Here is a 19,669-nt window from a genome sequence, read left to right as displayed (position 1 = left end):
CCTTAGTCACTCTCTCTTTCTATTTCTGTTTCAGTTTATTTCAGCTCCCATTCCCATTTCTTAGAATCGTTCCTTGTTTAGGCCTTCTACCTCAGCGCCACCCGTTTCGGACCGAGGTCCACCAGCTTCCGCCTAGTTCGTTCCCAAATCACACAGTGTACATGGTTGTAACAACCAGGCTCACTACCATGCAGATATTGTCCGCTTTGGTCCAAATCCAACGCTTTAAAAACGCATCTACCTAAATTACTATCTCTCCATTTTCCATGTGAGATTCCGTTTATTCCTACCCTATCGACATTCCTTAGGTTGTTCTTTACTCAAACCTTCTACCTCGGTACCACCACTCTGGACCGGGTCATTATTACTGGGCCCGCTCCTAGGAAGCTAGAACCTCCATAACAGAATCATCTACGTTAACCTTCAATCTATTTCCCTAAGGTCGAGAATAGCGAGAAGGCACGGTTAGAGAATCATTATTGCTTGATAAACTAGTGTCGCTATCATAATAAGTTCTAAGACCTTTATACTGACCCTCATGCCATTCTATCAAAGCATGGCACACAAAATTAATGAGGATATCATTGGGCATAAGAAAGTCACTGTCTCTGAAGCAGTGGGCTTTGAAAATGCAATAAACAAGAGAGTTCGGCTATAAATTACATTTTTAACACTTAAACTTCAACATATTTACAATTTAATACATAAAATTTATTTTTTTCCACTCATATAAAACTATCCAAAAATCTTATTCTAGCCCATACTTTTTGTCATCATTGCTCTAAATTCTTGAAAATCCACAAAACCATCACCATCTTGATCAACTCCATCAATCATCTTCCTGCAATCTTGAATACTACATTCATGTTCATCACATCCAAGTCTAATCAAAACCTGATGCAACTCTTTATCAGAAATGAACCCATTTTTATCAACATCAAATACTGAAAATACATCCATTAAATCATTATCATAATCATAATCTTCATCTTCTTTTCCTCCACAATTACTCAATGAATGAATGAACTGATCTAATTCCACAAACCCATCTCCATTTGAATCCATACATCTCACCAGTTCTTCAGCTTCTTCAATAGCTTCTGATTTTTCATAGCCAAGAGAAAGAAGCAACTCACTAAGCTCGTGTGAAGATATTTTGCCATCTCCATCTGTATCCAATTGCTTGAAAACTTGTCTGAAATGGGTTGCAAATGAATCAGATATATTTTGTGGGGTTTTGTCCATTGAAAGGGTTTAAGTATAGAATATAGTTAAGAAAAAGTACAAGTGAATTGGGGATTTTGTGATGATTAAGTAGAGGATGATTCAGAGGATATCTGAGAAACGAAAACGGGAGAATTCTGCGGTTTTAGATTTATATAAATACCTTGGGCTTGTTCTTGTTTCATGATGTAATAAACGGACATAGTCTTGCTTTGATACAGTCTTGGTTTTGAATTGGTGAATGAATCAATGATGTATCTCAAAGTTTCTAGGCCTAACAAACTTTTGAAACATCAGGACAATTTATGTTTTGGGATTATTAAATGCAATAACATAAAATATGGAATTATTGAATGTAACAAGGACCGTGGAATAAGAGATCATTAAATGTAATTAGACAAAAATAAAAGATTGTTGAATGCAATTGAATAAAAATAGAGGTTATTTAAAACTTTTAAAAGTTTAAGAGACGGTTGAAGTTTTCGGCTAAGTACCCCAGACAACCGATGTATTAAGCAAAATTTCTATAAGTAAATACTTATATTCTTACCCATCAATTAAGAGAGATGCATATCATTTTATAAAAAATATCAGTGTTAAAGAAATAGATAAATATAAATGATAATATTATTTTATTCAAATAAATAAATACCAAGACAAATATAAATGATAATATTATTTTATTCAAATAAATAAATACAAGTGGTATTAGTAGTTCTTTATTATTTGATTGCTTAAACATATTAGTAGTATAGAATTTCTCATAATTTTTGTTTTTGGAAGTTTTAGCATTTGTTTGGAAGTTTGGAGATGAATAAATGTGAAAATTAGAGGAAATTGAAAGAAAATGCAAAAGTTTTAGCATTTTTTTAAGAGTAATTAATTTATAAGTCTCTATATTTTTACAAAACATATTGTTTAGTTCCTATATTTTCAAAAACACACGGTAAGGTTCCTAACTTTTTTCTCGATGAACTGTTTAGTTCCTAACGTTTTTCTCGGTGAACTTTTTAGTCCCTGCCGTTAGACTCTCATGAAGATTCTGTTAGTCAATTTGGATTTGAGTCAAAATCTATTTAAAATAAAATGTAATGCCTTAACTACCCCTTTACCACAAAATCAAATATATAAGACCATTATCTTCATTGTTTCTCATCTCTGCGTTCTTCTTTTCCTTTATTTTCCTTTTCTTTAGACTCTACTGTATCTGAAATCAACTTTGAGTGTTCTTCTTCTTGATATGAACGTTTTCCACCTTCAATTCGAACTGGAAGAGTAAGCGAGAGAGATTTGAGTCGATTTCTACCTTCAATTCAAACAGGAAGAATGAGCATGAGTGATTCGATTATGGGTTTATGATTCAATCCTTTCTCCATTTTTTTATGAGCGCGAGTTGTGAGAGAAAGACGTAGATGTATGGATTGCTTTTGACTGATAAATAGTAAAGGGTAATTTAGTCATTTCCGAATTTATAAACGGTAAAAAATTTAACAAACAGATCGAAGGACTAAACAGTTCACTGAGAAAAATGTTAGGGACCTTTTCGTGTGTTTTTGAAAACACAAAGACTAAACAGTATGTTTTGTAAACAGTATTTTTTTTTTTTTTTTTAATGAAGCTTGATTTTCCAATCCTAGAATAGAATGTGGAGGACCTTTAGTCAAGACTGATTTGAAGTTAAATTAAGTAAAAAAAAAAAAAAAAGGAAAGCCCATTGGATTTGTAATTTGAGATTCTAGAATGTAGATAAGCTTATCTGTTTCTGATACTTATCATTTTGGCAAGCCAGAGCCTTATCCCTCAAACTGCTTCTGGTTATTTTCGTGTGCAATACAGTATTAGTTTCTTTTTTTTTTTGGTAAGAAGGGAAGAAAAAAAAACAAACAAACAAAAACCTAACCCGGGATCAGTCTAGTAAGACTGACCCCAATCCTATCCTCAAGAAGAGAAGGTAACAGAAAAGAAGGAGGAACGGAAAGGGTAGAAACACCTAACATCCCCCCATACCCAGCAGCTGCCAAGCGATCCGCCACGCGGTTTTGCTCCCTATAAATATGGGAGAAGGTAAGAGAATCGAAGGCAGGACGAAGCCTCAAGATGGCTTTAATGAGATTCTGACTCTTAAGACAAACACCCTGTCTATCCGAAATCCTGTTGATAGCCTCCAAATTGTCAGACTCCACCGAAAGTCTTTTAACACCCATGCGAATGGCGAGTTTAATGCCAGACAAGATCCCCCAGAGCTCTGCAGTAAAGGAGGAGCCCGTACCTAAGTTATGGGTAAACCCAGCCAGCCAGGCGCCACCAGCATCCCGAAGAACTCCACCAGCAGCAATTCTGCCATTACTAAGGCAGGAGCCATCCGTATTCAACTTGACAACCCCTTCCCTGGGCTTGAATTAGTTTCTACTATGTAACAAAATCAGACTTGAATTTAATAAGCTTAAATCACACGTTTTAAATTTATTTCAATTAATTTATATATAAAAACTTATTAGAATAGTGATATGATGACTATCTGGTGTATCATAAATCGATGATCAAATTAATTCAGATTTAAGTCGGATAGATCTATATATAAACTTATTCGAATATTGATGGCCTAGTATACATGTTGCATTTGCTTAGTCCAAAATTTTAACTGTTTCTAAATTTTTAAAAATTTTAAATGATCCTTTATTTTTATTTATTTTTATTCAATAACCTTGTATTTCTCAATAATTCTGTTGAATACAGAAAATTGGAAATATATCCCGCCACATCAAAGTTTTCGATATGTCTTAAAAAAATGTTAAATAAAAAAAATAATTAAGAACTTTTGATAGTTCACAACGGAGTTGAAATTTTAAGGTTCTTGAATGCAATAGAATAAAAATTTATCGAATGTAATAAGACAAAAATAGAGAAACTATTAAATGTAACGGGGCTATAGAATTATTAAATACAATTAAACAAAAAATAAGGAGTCCTTTTAAAGAGGAGTTGAAGTGGCTCTGCTTTTTTTTTTTTTATTCAAATTAACTGGATTGGATTTTACTGAAACTGAAATAATAATATAATCTTTTAAAAATAGTAATAATTAAAATAAAATCTTATAAAAAAAATAATGGTTCTGATAATAATAATAATAATAATAATAATAATAATAATAATAATAATAATAAATAATTATAATTATAATAAGTAATGATAAATTACTGAACTGTACTAAAATTAAATAACAAAAAACAGGACCTAAGTACATGGGGACAACTAGACCTGGGCATGGGCCGGTGAGCCCGCCCGCCCGGCCCAGGCCCAGGCCCATTTAGCCGAGCTTGGACACATGAAAATGTATTCAGGCCCGGTCCGGCCCAAGCTCATACAAGCCCGTCAAAAACTGGGCGGGCTTGGACTTTACACATTTTATATCTGGCCGGACCGGCCCGGCCCGTTTAACATATATATTTTTATTAAATATATTATATAATTATATATATATTAATTATAATTTTATAATATAATTTTATAAAAAAAATGAAAACATTTAAGGTTTTGTAAATCTAATCTCTTCTCCTCAAACGCACAACAACAAATACAAAACACAAAAGAAGATGTTGGCAGCCCTCATTCACTGCCGCCGCATCCTTCACCGCAGCCCTCCTTCACCGCCAACAAATACAAAATACAAATATGCCTCTGTTTTTGTTTTACACGCAAAATCAACTCTCAGTTTTTTAATTATATATATTTTTTTTTAAATATACAGATGGGCTTGGACGAGCGGGCTTGGGATTCATATCTCAGGCCCGAGCCCAGCCCGAGTCCGAGCCCGATTAAATTCCTGCGGGCTGGGCTGGGCTTGAGCTCAGCAGCCTTTATGAAAAGCCCGACAGGCCCGGTCCGAGCCCGGCCTAGCCCGGCCCATACCCAGGTCTAGGGACAACATATGTATTATGTAAATAATTTATTAATCCCCATCTTTTTACGTAACACACTCTTAGTCCTCTTTTATTTTGAAAAACACATTATAAGATCTCTATCTTTTGTCACAGTTAACACTTTGATCATTTTGTCTATTTTTTAGATGTTCAACCAAACATATCGTAGCGTTTAGGACCACCATAATGCAGTACAAAATAACCATGTTACTTTGTTAATTTTTTTCTGCTTGTTTATATCGAATATAACGATTAAAAATTTTAAAAAAAAAGACAAAATAACCAAAAATTAACAGTAATAAAGGATAAGGACCGTATAATGTGTTTTACAAAATATGAAAACTAAACAGCGTGTTATGTAAAAATAAGAAGACTAATAAATTATAACATAACTCATTTGGCTTGCCAACCCAAACTAAAGCTTCAAGGTCAATTAGAACCTTAAACTATCAAAACCATCAATTAAGTCTCTGAACTAAGCAAAAATCAACAATTGAGTTCTCATTCTAAGCAAACAGTATTTTTCACATGGACCCTGATGACCACGTGAATTTGGTCATTCACCGTTAGATGTAGACTGATTAAATCTAAGTCTTAGGACCGGATTTTGACTTTTTCCCGAAGTTGATCGATCTGTTCTTGGTTCATTTTTGTATTGTTGAGTTAAGTTTTTTGACGCAGATCCAAGCACACGCCAAGTATATTGGAATGCCTCTGTCGGGTGATGAGGTCATCTCCACCTTAGGATTTTAATCAGCCTACATCTAACGGTGAATGACCAAATTCATCATGGTCATTAGGGTCAATGTGAACACTACTAGCAAGCAAAAAAATATCAATTCAATCATATGATTGAAAATCATTCGGTTGAATAATTTCATATCTTCTTCCCCAAATTCAGCTTGAACCAACATAGAAATTCATAGAGTCCACATCAATCAAATAGTCACAATTTTTTATTTTAAGATAGATGTAGACTCAATTGATGATATTTACTTAGTTTAGAATGGATAGTTTTGATTGTTTAAATTGCTAGTTTTAGTGCTTGTTTGTTTCTATTTTTCGGAGCTACTTTTTTCTTTCAATACTAAACAGGAGATAGAAAGTGTTTAGTAAAATTCTAAAACAGCTGCTTTTTGCAGAAAAAATAACTAATATTTATTGTCTATCAGCAACAACAAAAAGTAAACAGCAGCAGCAAACAGAAACGGCTGAAACAAACTAACTCTTAATTTGAATGAGTGATATACCATAAATTATTTACCCTATGTATCAACTCAATATTGATATATAAAAACTTATTAGAATATTTATATGATGAGATAGTTGATTGTAGGGATAAGTTAAAATAAAACTCCTGTAATTTGATGTACCTATAATATTTTTATTTTTGGAACAAAAATAGCCATAATTGGCACTATTAGCAATTTTGAATTGACTTTATAAAATTTGACCATCTTAAAATAAAAAAAAATTAAAAATTAAAAATTTAATAATATTTTAAACAACTTTAATTTTTCTAACTTTTTAGGTTTAAAATTATGAATATGTTTAGTACGGAGAAAGAACATTAATGTTTAAAAAGAACAAGCTCCAAAAATAATGAATTTGAACAACAACAACAACAACAAAGCCTTAGTCCCGAAATAATTCGAGATCGGCTAACATGAACCATCATATAAAACCGTGAAATCAAGTCGTGTCAGCGACACAAATTCTCTCTCTCCACTCTGTCCTATCCACAACCATATTTTCCTCAATCCCCAATAAACTCATATCACTCTCGATCACCCTCCTCCAAGTTTGCTTAGGTCTTCCCCTACCCCTCACCACTACATCCCTTTGCTACTCTTCAGTCCTCCTAACCGGCGCATCAAGCGCTCTTCGTCTTACATGGCCAAACCACCTTAGTCGGCTTTCACTCATTTTATTCTCAATAGATGTAACCCCTACTTTTATCCTAATTATTTCATTACTCACACGATCCTTTCTCGTATGACCACACATCCATCTCAACATACGCATCTCCACCACCGACATCTTATGAGTGTGACAGTGTTTCACTGCCCAACACTTCGTACCATATAACAGTGTTGGTCTGATTGCCGTGCGGTAGAATTTTCCCTTCAATCTATTAGGCATGTCGGGACCACAAAGGAAACTCGTAGCACTCTTCCACTTCGCCTAACCATATTTAATCCTATGAGCAACATCTCCATCTACTTCTCCATCTGTTTGGATAATAGATTCTAAATACCGAAAGCAATTCGATGCCTGAACAACTCTCCCATCTAGGGTGATTGCCCCTGCCTCCCTACTCCTATCGCCGCTAAACTTACATTCCAAATATTCTGTCTTACTTCGGCTCAACTTAAAGCCTCTAGATTCTAAAGTTTGTCTCCATAGTTCTAACTTCCTCTCCACGCCTTCTTTCGTCTCTTCAACCAACACAATAGCATCTGCAAACAACATGCATCATGGTATACTATCTTGAAGTGAACTCGTTAGTTCATCCATAACGATGACAAAAAGAAATGGGTTTAGTGCAGAACCTTGATGCACTCCAATCGTAATCATGAACTATTCAGTCTTCCCAACACTGGTGCGTACACTCGTGCATGCTCCCTCATACATGTCCTTTATAATGTCAATATATTTCCGCGAAATGTCTTTCCTTATTAAAGCCCACCAAAGTACTTCCTTTGGTACCTTATCATATGCCTTCTCCAAGTCAATGAAAACCATATGCAAGTCTTACTTCTTATTTCGATAATACTCCATTAATTGTCTCATTAGATGGATGGCTTCCATAGTTGATCTTCCCGGCATAAAGTCAAACTGGTTTTCCGAGATCTTCACCGTCCTCCTTAGCCTTTGTTCGATCACTCGCTCCCACAGTTTCATAGTTGACTCGCCTTTGTTCGATCACTCGCTCCCACAGTTTCATAGTTGATTCGTTAATTTGATTCTGACATCACCTTTGTTCTTATGCAAAGGGATCAGGATATTTTTCCTCCATTCTGATGGTATCTTATTGTTTCTCCAAATTTTGTTGAAGAACGTCGTCAACCATTCGATTCCGCCTGTGAGGGTCACTTGGTGGCATTTACAACCTGTCCCAAGCCCGGACAAATGAGGAGGGTTGCGGTAGGTTTGTGGCGGCCAGCGTAAAACTCAATCACATTTTATGACATGAACCAAAAAATAATGATTTTGAAAAATAAAAAAAATGGTTTCATAGTAAATATAATACTAAACAACTTTAAATCTTGAAATTTTTTATTTTAAGACCGTTATCGGCAAAATTTAGTTTAACTTTGGTAAGTTAAACCAAAATTGCTAACGGTGTCATTATTTTTGCTCCAAGAAATATCACAGTACCAGATCGCCATAATAAATTTTAAAAATTCACACTTGATAAACAAACCTCGAATATGGGTGAAACAGATTCCAAATTTTCAGTACTATCTGGAGCAATTTACCCGATAATTAAGAAAGAGAAGGAAAACGCATATTTTTCTTGGTGATGCATGTTTTTGAGAATAAGGAGAGAGTAAGTTGGCATCTACCACCAGTTCATGTTGAATAAGCACATTCTTTTTTTACAGGATATTTTCGTAGATCTGTCTATTAGAATAACAGGAAAAAAAAAAAAAAAAAAAAAAGAAGAATACAACAAAACTCCTAATTCATATCTATCAACTCTTAATAAAAGGAGCTTCTGAATTAACTACATGAATGAAGCACCGCCCAGTCCAAAAACCATTGCTAACTCTTCATACACTATGGATCTCTATCTCCAATGAAAATTATAATTGAAATAAATTTGAAAAGAAAAAAAGAGGAACTAAGAAGTGGATCATGTATGACATATCATAAAAACTACTCTGATCTTACCAGTATCAACATGACCGGAGCAGAACAGGACCGACGGACGAGCTGAGCATATCGCTGAGTGCTGCTTGAACCTCGTTCGACCCGTGTTCACAACTAATCAAGCTGGCAATCAGGGGGAAGAAACCACTTATGTTCTTTTCAAATGAAGACTCTGCCAAACCACAGATAGCCTGAAGCGTTGCGACTACGAGAGGTGCTCGTGAAGCTAATTCCCTTCGTTTACCAGATCCCATAGGGATCAGCCACTGCGGTTGTGAACTGGAAGATAATTGAGACGTATGTGCAGAGCGGGAAGTCTCGATATAGAATTGTAACACCTCCCTGCAAAGGGTGACAAGACAAGTTTCCACTTGAGCATCGTCGAAAGGTGGAGGCCTGTCCATTATAAGATTTTGTAAGAATGTGAGGCATATTTGATAGGACTCATTCTCCAGCCGCAATAGCGGAGGGTCTTGCATTTGAGTCATCGTGCCAAACTCTTGTAGCCTTGATCGTAATGTTGTATCGGTATTGATCTTGTGAGCATGTAATGCCACTTCATGCAGAGCATCAAAGAGGACCAAAGTATTTTTCACTGAAAGCTGCTGCCGGTACATATTGTATATTTCCATTACAGCCTGCCACGAAGAATGAAAGAATGATTACATTGAAGGTTAAGGGTGTCAAAAACGGATCGTCCTGTTATAACCATGCTATATATTCCACATGATTTATATATGATATAAATGCAATACAAATGATAATCGTGTCAAACAGGTGTCAAACAAATAGTCTCTGTAAATCGTGTTTTCGTGTCCGAAATTGACAGCCCTAATTAAGGCTCATGAAGATAAAATAAAGATTATCAATTCTTTTAATTGAGAAATCAATCAAGATTGGCAAATATCCATTCAAATGTTCACGTTCTTAAAAAAGCTTCAAAGTGATTTAGATTTTTCTTTATTTAAAAAATCTCTAAATATTTCTCATAAGTAGAATGATCGATCTATAACTGCAACCTCAACTTGTTCATGCTGCACTGAACCAAACAACTTACTCCAACAATACTTCAAGTAACTGAATATATTAACGTGGTGGCTTTATTTTATATTAAATGAGTATCTGCTTGGTTTCGACTGTAAGAACTCCCGCTATATCATTCTTGAACTATAACATAACTAATTTGAACAAGCAAGCAACAAAAACTTCTGAATAAATCAACATGGCCAAAAAATGGTAGAAAAATGCACATCTGTGGATACATGCAATACTTGGGAATTTGTGTATGAATGATAGCGTATAATAAAAGTATGTAAAAATATATAAAATACCTGAATCAATAAAAGTTGAACTGCTGCCCTACACTTTGCATCAGATATAGAAGCATACAAACGACGAGTCATCACTCTCTCAGGATCATCATTAGGAGAACCGGATGCTGCAGACTCTTGATTACTATGTCCAGTTAAACCATTTTGGCTTCTTGGTGTCAACTCCCCAGTAACAAGGTAAGAGAAATCAGGAAGGGTTGCAACAGCTGCTTCTTTCAGTGACGAAACCACTTCCAGCCATTTTTCCTCTGAAAACAGGTCACCAGCATTACTCATTAAACGGACAAATGCAGCAATACCAATACCTGCAAGGCTTTGATGTGGACGGCTAATAAAGCTAACTAGAAGTATCAACACCTTTCTTAAAAGTGGATTCACAGTGTTATAAAATCTGACAAAAAGATCTACAACCAGTTGGAGGGCCAACGTGCATGTCTCATAAAGCCATGCATCTTGATCAAGTTCACCACCATCACTATCAACATCCTGCCCAGGAGATTCGCCCCCAGTAGGATCAATAGCATGCCGTACATAGTCAAATATAGGGAAGAGGACCGACTCAAACACTCGTTCCCAGAGAGGTAGAGAAAAAAGATGCCCATGATTGCGTAAGGTATCAAACAGCACCTGTAAGGCGCTCTTCCTTATTTCAGGTCTAGGATCAAAACTAAGTTCTGACAACCCTGCATATATAAATTGTTAACATTAGGACTATTAAATAAGTTCTTAATATCAACAAGAAAGTTAGCATTGCAAATTACAAAGGCATATTATACAACACAACACACTGTGCTTGATATGACACAACCTACAAATCAAGGAATTATCTGACCTGCCAACAAAGGGAACCAGAAATAAAGATGATTTTCCTTATCCATGACCTCTCCATTATCATGACGGAAGTCCTTTCCAACTTGAGGTGATGAAGGATAAATTTTGCCAGGGGGATCCTTATCCTTGTTCCTTGCTGAGGACCCCAGATCACCTTCTGCGAGTTTTGTAGCACAGAACCGAAGGAAAGCTATCGCATTGAGGCTAATGTCTTTGTTGAATCGACTATTTGTGAAAGCGATAAGGCAATTTACACAATCTGTAAAGGTGGTTGTTTCAGTCTCAGTGATGTATGGGAAGTAGTCTCGAATAATCTTCTCCATTATCTCAAAGGACAAGAGTACAATGTTTTTGTGGTCATCATAAGCTGCTGTTGTAAAAACCTGAAAAGAACACATAAATCAACATAAATATCAACTGATTTTGCATAATCAGATAAACAGCCATGCTAGTCTAAAAGTTAATGATTTTGAGAGTATATTATAAAATCACAAATGTAAATCTGAAATTGATAGATTTCCATACCATGAACATGCTCTTCCATCCTGACTTAACATTGTTGACACGAGATAAAACCATTTGCGAGACACATCTAATGATTAATTCTCTGATTTCAACAGCACTACTTTTACGCATAACAATGACAAAGGGCTTCATAAACTCATTCTGAAAGTTGTAGTTGGCCAACTCCTCTCGCTCTAAGAATTTCATTGATAATTGGCGTAGAGAATCCATCGCAAAGATTGCAATTGAAAGGTTTTCAGAACAGCCAATATTTACAAAGAAATCAGAGAGCACATTCCAAATCCTTGACCATACAAGCCTGATGCGGTTCATGTTATAATGCCTGTCATAAAATAAAGTTTATTAAAATTAAGTAGATGCCTATCAATCATAAGTAGGCATAGTAAATGGAACAAGTAAACTGATTCATACGCAATCTCAACAATCTTTGTGAGGCTAAAAACTCGTGGATCAGAGGCAGACCGCAATTCTTCCATGGAGACCTTACAAAGAGCCTTGACAAAGTCAACTATTGCCTCACTGTTTAATTTTTGACTCCGTGTGAATATGCGGTTCATTTCTGAGCTCCCAACTTGCTCCAACATGTTTAAATTGGAGACTAAATTGTTCATCTGTTCAGATGTAACTGCGCCAGAAGCACTTCCACCAATACCTGCACTATCATACGAACCTCTCATCACTGCTGCAGCTGCATACTGCATTCTTCCAGGTCCCTTCTTTTTCAATACAGGGAGGACGGTTGACTTAGTTTGTTTTGACTTGTCTGACTCATTCTGAGGGAAAGAAAAAAAAGTAGCATCTGGAGGTGCACCTTCTCCCAAGAGATGTAGATGTTCAAAGCGTGAGACACATGTCAAAATATGCTCCCAAGCTTCTTGCAAATAGTTTCCATCCTCATCAGCAATTGTAACTATTGCCTATTAACAATGAAAATCAATTCAATATTTGAACCATAAGTAAAGGAGGACTTATATATACAGTTAGAAATTAAATTTCAAAACTTGCATATAAAATTTGTATCTGCTCTTGGACACTCACAGACACAATTCATGCGAACAGAGTTTCCTACAAGCATGAATCCTTAGCACATGGTCGTATCTTTTACTTGCTGTTGCTAGTTAAACACACAATATCCTACCTTCCATTAGCTTTTGGTTATGCTTTCATCAGACTCGACAATTTATTAATATTCTTTTCTATTGGGCTTTCATCAAACTTGGCAATATATTAATGTTCTTTCTATTGGCTTTCATCAAACTTGCTAACTAAAATTCTGCACTATAGATCATGTTGCAGCCATCAATAGTTAAATGTCCTCCCCAACTGTCAGAAGCATATAGGCAGGTGTTTCACAACTGTGTTCCTGTATCCATAACTAAACTCCCAAATTTATTTCTCCTCATAAAAACTTCACTTTGGATATGAGCAAACAACTTGTCTACCTTATGCCCCAGTATTCGCCTATTTTAAATACAAACACATTGATTTTAGTATTTAACCCAAAATATCATTAAATAGAAAATAAAAAATTTGTTTCAATAAGGTAACATAATAAATACTCATAAACCCGTTTCAGTTCTTTATGTGCAGAAAAATCAACCAAATGGTAGATCAAGGAGATAGAAACAGCTTGAATAACCATATGCGTAAGATTAATTGCAAAATTTATGCTTCAACTTTAATAGTGAAGAAGATCGAGTGCATTGATAGAGATAACCTAATAGTCCCATATAACAGAAGGTAATTTTGCGATTAAGGGAAGTCATATGATAACAACTAAAAAAAAATAAGCTAGAAAATAAAGCATTCTTCCATTGTACCATGACTTCTTATCCATAGATATCTGTGTACCAACCTTGATTGCATCAATGTTTTTCTGCTTGATATCAGCAGGAGAATGAAGGGATGTAAACTTTGCCAACGAAGTAACAAAAGCGTCCCTATGAGTCTTCATCGACATCACAGCAGTAACATGGATAGCATGTCGGAACCCTTCAAGACAATAAGCTATGACCACTTCATCATCGCTTTGATCAAGAGGCACACTAAAGGCAGCCAACATAGGAGCCCAGCATACCTCAATCATGAACCGAAGTATCACAACATCTGTTGCCGCATAATAAACTGACCTACAAATTACATGGATGGATAGACCAATGAGAACAGGTAACCATGGTTTAGTTTTATGCAACAAGAAAATGAACAGAAATCATCATACTATAGTCATCTGTTTCTAAACTATCCAGACAGCTATGAAGTGCACTGCTTCAGAAAAAAATGGAAAAAGGGTAGTTTCATGCACATTAAAGCAAGTTCTTCTTACTCAGATTTGCGAGCTTTTTCCTTAAACTGTTCTTGCATGTGCCTAATAAGATCATCACTGGTTTCCATCCTATCTTCACCCCGTTTACGTATCACAATATTCAGGATACTGTCCAAGCCTAAAATTTTGTTTGAGTTCATAGACTGTTTTTGTTGGAGAGCCAAATCATCTTCTTTCATTTTGATCTCGTTTCTTGATATGCGTTCATATAATGACCTCAGATACTCCTCAGGTAGATCTTTTCCATCATCAATCCCGCGGTTGTTCCTAATAAAATCATCAGCTGACATCTGCAATTTTTGAACAGGACAGGGCAATCAATTAACATGCTATCTGAAATATCCACTGGGTGTAAAATAACTCGAACACACACCTTGTTCTTCACCATGATATTATGGGAATCAGTGTTGAGCAAGATTACAGAGTATGCAAGGACATAAGCTGTATCAGCACTTGTAAAAACCTTAGGATTGCATTTACAGTAACGCTCAGAAAATTTTTCCATGATGCGGTCAATCTTTTGTGCCTCGCCAGGTAGCCTGAAGCCCCGTAGGAACACCCTGATAGCCTCATCAAACTCCATGCCTTGAAAGTCAAAAGAATCAACATAGGCATGCATAACTTTCAGTGATAAATCCTCCCTTTCTCCCAGATAATCACCAATAAGGGTCTTGTTCAAACCAGACCCATTTTTCAGAAAAGTTGCTATCTCTTCCGGAGTAGCACCAACCTTATTCGCATTAATAAGGAATTCAATCCCTTTTTTAGGTTTCCGATTAAAAAGAGAAATACCTTCCTGCCACAAATTTTAAATTAGATTCTAAAGTGCAGGTAAGCAACAAAAAAATATATATATATATAAATGATAATAGCAGAAATGTCTGATTATGATATTAGCCATAGTTAATTACCTGAAGTTCTAGCTTGTAAGCCCGACGTTGCTCAATAGTCAAAACATCAGAAGCTTCAGTCGAGGCTTCAGAATGAGAATCTGATGATCCTTCAACAGCCTCATCCCCATTTCCATTGGCCATAGGAAGACTTCCAGCTTCAAGAGTGTTATCTGCTACATCAATATTCCTTGTTGAATTAAGATCTGGAATGCGTAATTGTTTGTTCATCCAATCTCCCATCGATTTCAAAATGGCCACTAAGCATTTCATAGCTTCAAGTTTCATGGTCACTTCCTGAGGTGGCAACAATGAAGTCACAGTACCAGGATGGACACCTTGAGCAGTTTTAAGAAGTCCATTGACCATTCTGAAAGAATTAAGATAACAATAGATTTAAAAAAAAAAAAAAAAAAAAAATTGTATTCTTTTCAATGCCTATGTTCATTTTAGTTATTAATGTGAACTCTACACAATCGAAAAGAAAGTACCTCTCAAAAATATTAGATGAATTGACATCACAATCATAATTAATGAATATATCAACCAATATCTGTGAATCAACACATAGCTTTTCCAAAAAGCGCAGCACTATCATCTTCTGTTGAAAATTTGGTTGAGCAACATTTTCCAAAACTCTAAGAACAATCATAGGGAAAAATACTCCAATCTCTGCTTTCAACCCAGCTCTAAACCTTGAAACAAGGCTAATGAAAATTGAGCAAGAAAGCTGGAAAACAATCACAAGACTTGAAGCACTGTTCTTTAACAGCGAGAGACATAAGTATTGCTTAATGGCACCTAAAAACCTGTTTCAAATCAAAGATATACACAACAGATTAGGATTTCACCTGGAACAATAAAGACTTAATTAACGGGAACGAATAATCCACAGAGTAAACTATGATATTTAATTATTTGATAAAAGAGATTAAGATTATTAAAATATTGCTAGCTTATGAAAGAAAGACTGAACTATAAACAAAGATACAGAAAATAAGTACTTCAGGCAAGAAAATATATGGGCATAAGCATCAAATACCAATAGAGTAGACTAGGGGTCCATGCAGTTCATAGAGCCACCACAAAAAGGGAAATTTCAAATTTGTTTATCTGTTTTGTTAATTAGGACTACATGTCAGACATAAAATCCAATCAAGGTCTCAAGGAGTGTTTCATTTCCATAATATTACCTAATGGCATCATATTATTATGTCAATAACAAGATTGCTCCATTTGCAACTTCCACAAAGAAATTTCTTCACAGAATACAGATATCTATCTGTGAGAAAAAAATGCCACCAGATCTCAAGCCAGCATCACGCATTCTAAATCTCTTTCTGTTCATATATTTCAAAAATGACTTATAAACATGCACAACCAGGGAGGTTAGATATCAAAGTGCACCCTTTAGGACTGACTATATATATGAAACAAAAATATTTCACGAAGAGACAAACTTCTACAAAATATCCAATTCATTTAAATGTTCTGCATTCCAAATTCTAATACCAAAAGGCATGTATGAATATTTCAAAATAGATCTTTCACAGTGTATTTCAAAAAAAAAAAAAATAACCACACAATGATTGTAGCTTATTAGCAAATTTATAGATCTTTAAAAAGAAGAGTAACCTTTAAGGATAAGAATAAGTGAGGTGAAATAATGCAATAATAAATGAAATGGTTATACATTTACCTCAACAGCTTAAAAAGCATATAATAAGCAAAAGAAAGCAAGGTGACTAAATTATCAAAAGAGTCTCCAACTCTGCTTTTGCATCCCCCATCCAACCAAAAGACCCAATAAATTTTTTACATAAAATTGAAACGCCACAAACCCCTACTAAATCAAATTTTAATTCATCAAAATAAATATTATGAAGCATTCCAAAGCCAATATTGCTCAAGCTCAACTCTGAACGTATTTAAAAAATTTCCAAACCAGTAATAACTAAAATGACGACACTAAAGAAAACACCAGTTCCCCTCCAAAACGAAGGTAAAATTTCTTAAAAATACAAATCCAAGAATCCCACCAACTGCAAAAGTGAAACTATTATTACCAGAAAGCATAAGCAACTTTACCAATTCTACCAAAAAACTTAACTTGCATTTTCAAACCCAAGCTCTCACGTTCATCTCTCTGGTACAATTTCTATCCTTAAGCACAAACCTATAAGGGACTTCCAGCCAACTTCATACTACAGCTCCAGGATTAAGATAACAGCATACAGAAAAACTCTAACTGTATCTTAATTTATCTTGGATGCATAAGTTGAGATCTAAACCTGGACATTTTGCATGAAAAGTACTATCTAACGGATGCAACTTCCTAAATATTAGGATGAACGAAATTGGCCATATCTCTGATCCCAATAACAGTGCACATACAATAGAAATATTCAGAAAGCTCAAAAGTAGAAATTAATTACCAACTTTTTACCCATATTCTTAAATAAAGGCAATGGTAGACAGTTGACTACAAAATACTCTTAATAAAGGCACAAAGATATCCAAACGTACATAAACATAGAACAGCAGAAATGCTTAATACAGTTGTTACCTGTCACTAGTTCTAAAGACTGCCCCAGCATTCTCCAACAGGATCTTCAACAACTCTAGAGCTACTATTTTTCCTCTCATCAGCTGGGGATCAACGGAGGCCTCTTTAGGAGGGGTCTTCATTGCCAACTTGCAGAGGGCTCTAAACACCAAAAAAGCATCCCTCCGCAGCTTATTCCCAATCTGAACCTCTAAATCTTCATCTCTCTCCATTTCTCCATCAGCCAATTCCCCTTTCCTCCCCTCTAACGCTGTTTTGTACATGCTTATCTCCCAATACTTGGCATCTAACATGTCCTTGTCAGTCGAATCCAACAAATCCGCAGGATTTGTTGTCTCAACAGTGGTCGTCTCAAAAGCTCCGTCATGCGCTCCCATAGAAACCCTACTTGGCGTAGTCGAACTCAAAACTCCATCAATATCTTGCATAATTTTGGTTATGAAACCCTGCACAAACATCGTCATTGACCCATCTGCGTCAGATTTCTCGGCCGGTTCCATTAATTCAGCTACTACAATCGGCTGAATCGGTACTGTCGATGAGTCTGCCTCCATTCTCCGAAAGACAATCACCAACATTTGGATCAATGATGCTTTCGCCGTCGTCTGATTCACTACATTTTTACTCCCAAGATATATATCATAACAAGTCCTCACAATCTGCAACAGACAATCACCGTGTATCCTCAACGAAATTGAAGTAACCGCAGAAAGAAGCGTCTTAAGCACCGAAAGCTCAATTGCATCATCGCCAATATCATAACATTTACAGACGGATTCAATTAACTTCGACAAGAGTTGCCCCTCAGCGCCTCCACTGGGGTCAGCCTCGCCGCGTAAGTAACCGTGTGCGATTAATTTCTGGATGCAATCAATGGCTGGATCAACGATCTTGAGGAAGCCAGTGCCACAGGCGTTAATCAGAGGGCTAAGAATCGATTCAGACTCCGCAAGTGAGTACTCAATAGGCCCACCGTCGTGGAGCGGGCCAGGGATCGAGTCGTCGGATTCAGAATCGCCGGGAATTGGCTGCTTCTGATGAGAGTTGATCCTCTCGAGAACCGATTTACACTGATGAGCAAGTTTTGAGTGTTTCCGCCAGGACGCATTCTTAATGATCTTCTCAAGGGCTGGGGCTACGACTTGGCTTAAGCGGGAATCGGCTTCCGAAGAAGCCATTCCCGAATCAGGAGGAGCTCGTGACTCTGAGACTAACTCAGATCTGAAAATGCAGGGGAAATGCTAAAGCTGGAATCGATGTATGAGATATGATGGCATAAGAATTGTTGAAGAAGGAAACTGAAGTGAGAAAGATGAAATGATGAAGAAGAAAGAAGGATAAAGAGGAGTGAGCTCTTGAACGAAGTGGGAAATGGAGGGTTTGAGATTTAGATCGCGTTTTGATTTTTGTCTTCAGATGCTAAAGTTTGAATGCTGACTGGCATAAATGCCCTTAGTTTTTAAGGGAGGGCCGCCATTCTTTACCCGCTTCTCCGTCAATAGCAATTGTTTTATTCTCCCGCCGGTGTCCCTCTCGTAGGCACTTTTATTTTAGGCATAATATATCATTCTCCCATCAATTTGTCCAACAAAAACTTGATAGGTAAACTTTGAAAGTGTTTCCATGACTTCCTCAATTTGTTTAAAATATCACAATATAAAATGTAATTAATTAACCACTTAATTTTAAATAAATAAGTTATATGTAAAATATGTGTTGTATGCGTTTTAGAAAAGTAAAATGATTAAGATCGAGATATGAAGTTTTAAGATGAAAGATGACAAGTTTTATAGTTAAGCAAATAATAACTTTATTTTTAATATGTTTTAATTTATTTTGTGAATTATGTAATAACATTTCAAGAAGCATGCAATACATATTTCATATGATTAATTGACTATATTTTAAAATAGTTGAGGGAACTAGACATCTTAAGTAAGTTGATGGGGTCATTGGGACAATATACAAATTCAAGGGACAATCAAATCATTTTAACAAAATCAAGAGGTAAACGTGTGTATTTAGCCTTTAGTTTATTTTAATTTTAATTTTTTATTCTTATTATTGTTTATATGTTTTTCTACATATATATAATTAATCTGATTTCTTGGTTTGAGGATCGTTAGTTACTTTTTAAGTAAATTCTCTTTTAATATTAATTTGATTTCTTGGTTTGAGAATCG

General features: G+C 35.6%; 2 protein-coding genes across 2 annotated transcripts; both read right to left on the bottom strand.

The window, feature by feature from the left end:
• Positions 1–665: 665 nt before the first annotated feature.
• LOC136220671 (probable calcium-binding protein CML25) lies at positions 666–1,366 on the bottom strand. The gene has a single exon (XM_066008468.1). It carries the CDS (start codon positions 1,243–1,245, stop codon positions 754–756), a length of 492 nt encoding a protein of 163 aa, XP_065864540.1. The 5' UTR covers positions 1,246–1,366; the 3' UTR covers positions 666–753.
• Positions 1,367–8,693: 7,327 nt separating this feature from the next.
• Positions 8,694–18,924, bottom strand: LOC136216807 (brefeldin A-inhibited guanine nucleotide-exchange protein 2-like). Its single transcript, XM_066003363.1, has 11 exons — positions 17,487–18,924; positions 15,412–15,729; positions 14,942–15,290; positions 14,404–14,826; positions 14,031–14,320; positions 13,563–13,836; positions 12,119–12,624; positions 11,708–12,029; positions 11,184–11,565; positions 10,352–11,034; positions 8,694–9,658 (listed from the first exon to the last, which is right to left on the bottom strand). The coding sequence occupies exons 1-11, from the start codon at positions 18,662–18,664 to the stop codon at positions 9,047–9,049; spliced, it is 5,337 nt and encodes a 1,778-aa protein (XP_065859435.1). The 5' UTR covers positions 18,665–18,924; the 3' UTR covers positions 8,694–9,046.
• Positions 18,925–19,669: the final 745 nt, after the last annotated feature.

The sequence above is a fragment of the Euphorbia lathyris genome, chromosome 2 (assembly GCF_963576675.1).
Source record: "Euphorbia lathyris chromosome 2, ddEupLath1.1, whole genome shotgun sequence".
NCBI classification, from domain to species: Eukaryota; Viridiplantae; Streptophyta; class Magnoliopsida; order Malpighiales; family Euphorbiaceae; genus Euphorbia; species Euphorbia lathyris.
The sequence above is the reverse complement of the archived record's forward strand: the minus strand, read 5'-3'. Positions and strand labels throughout refer to the sequence as shown.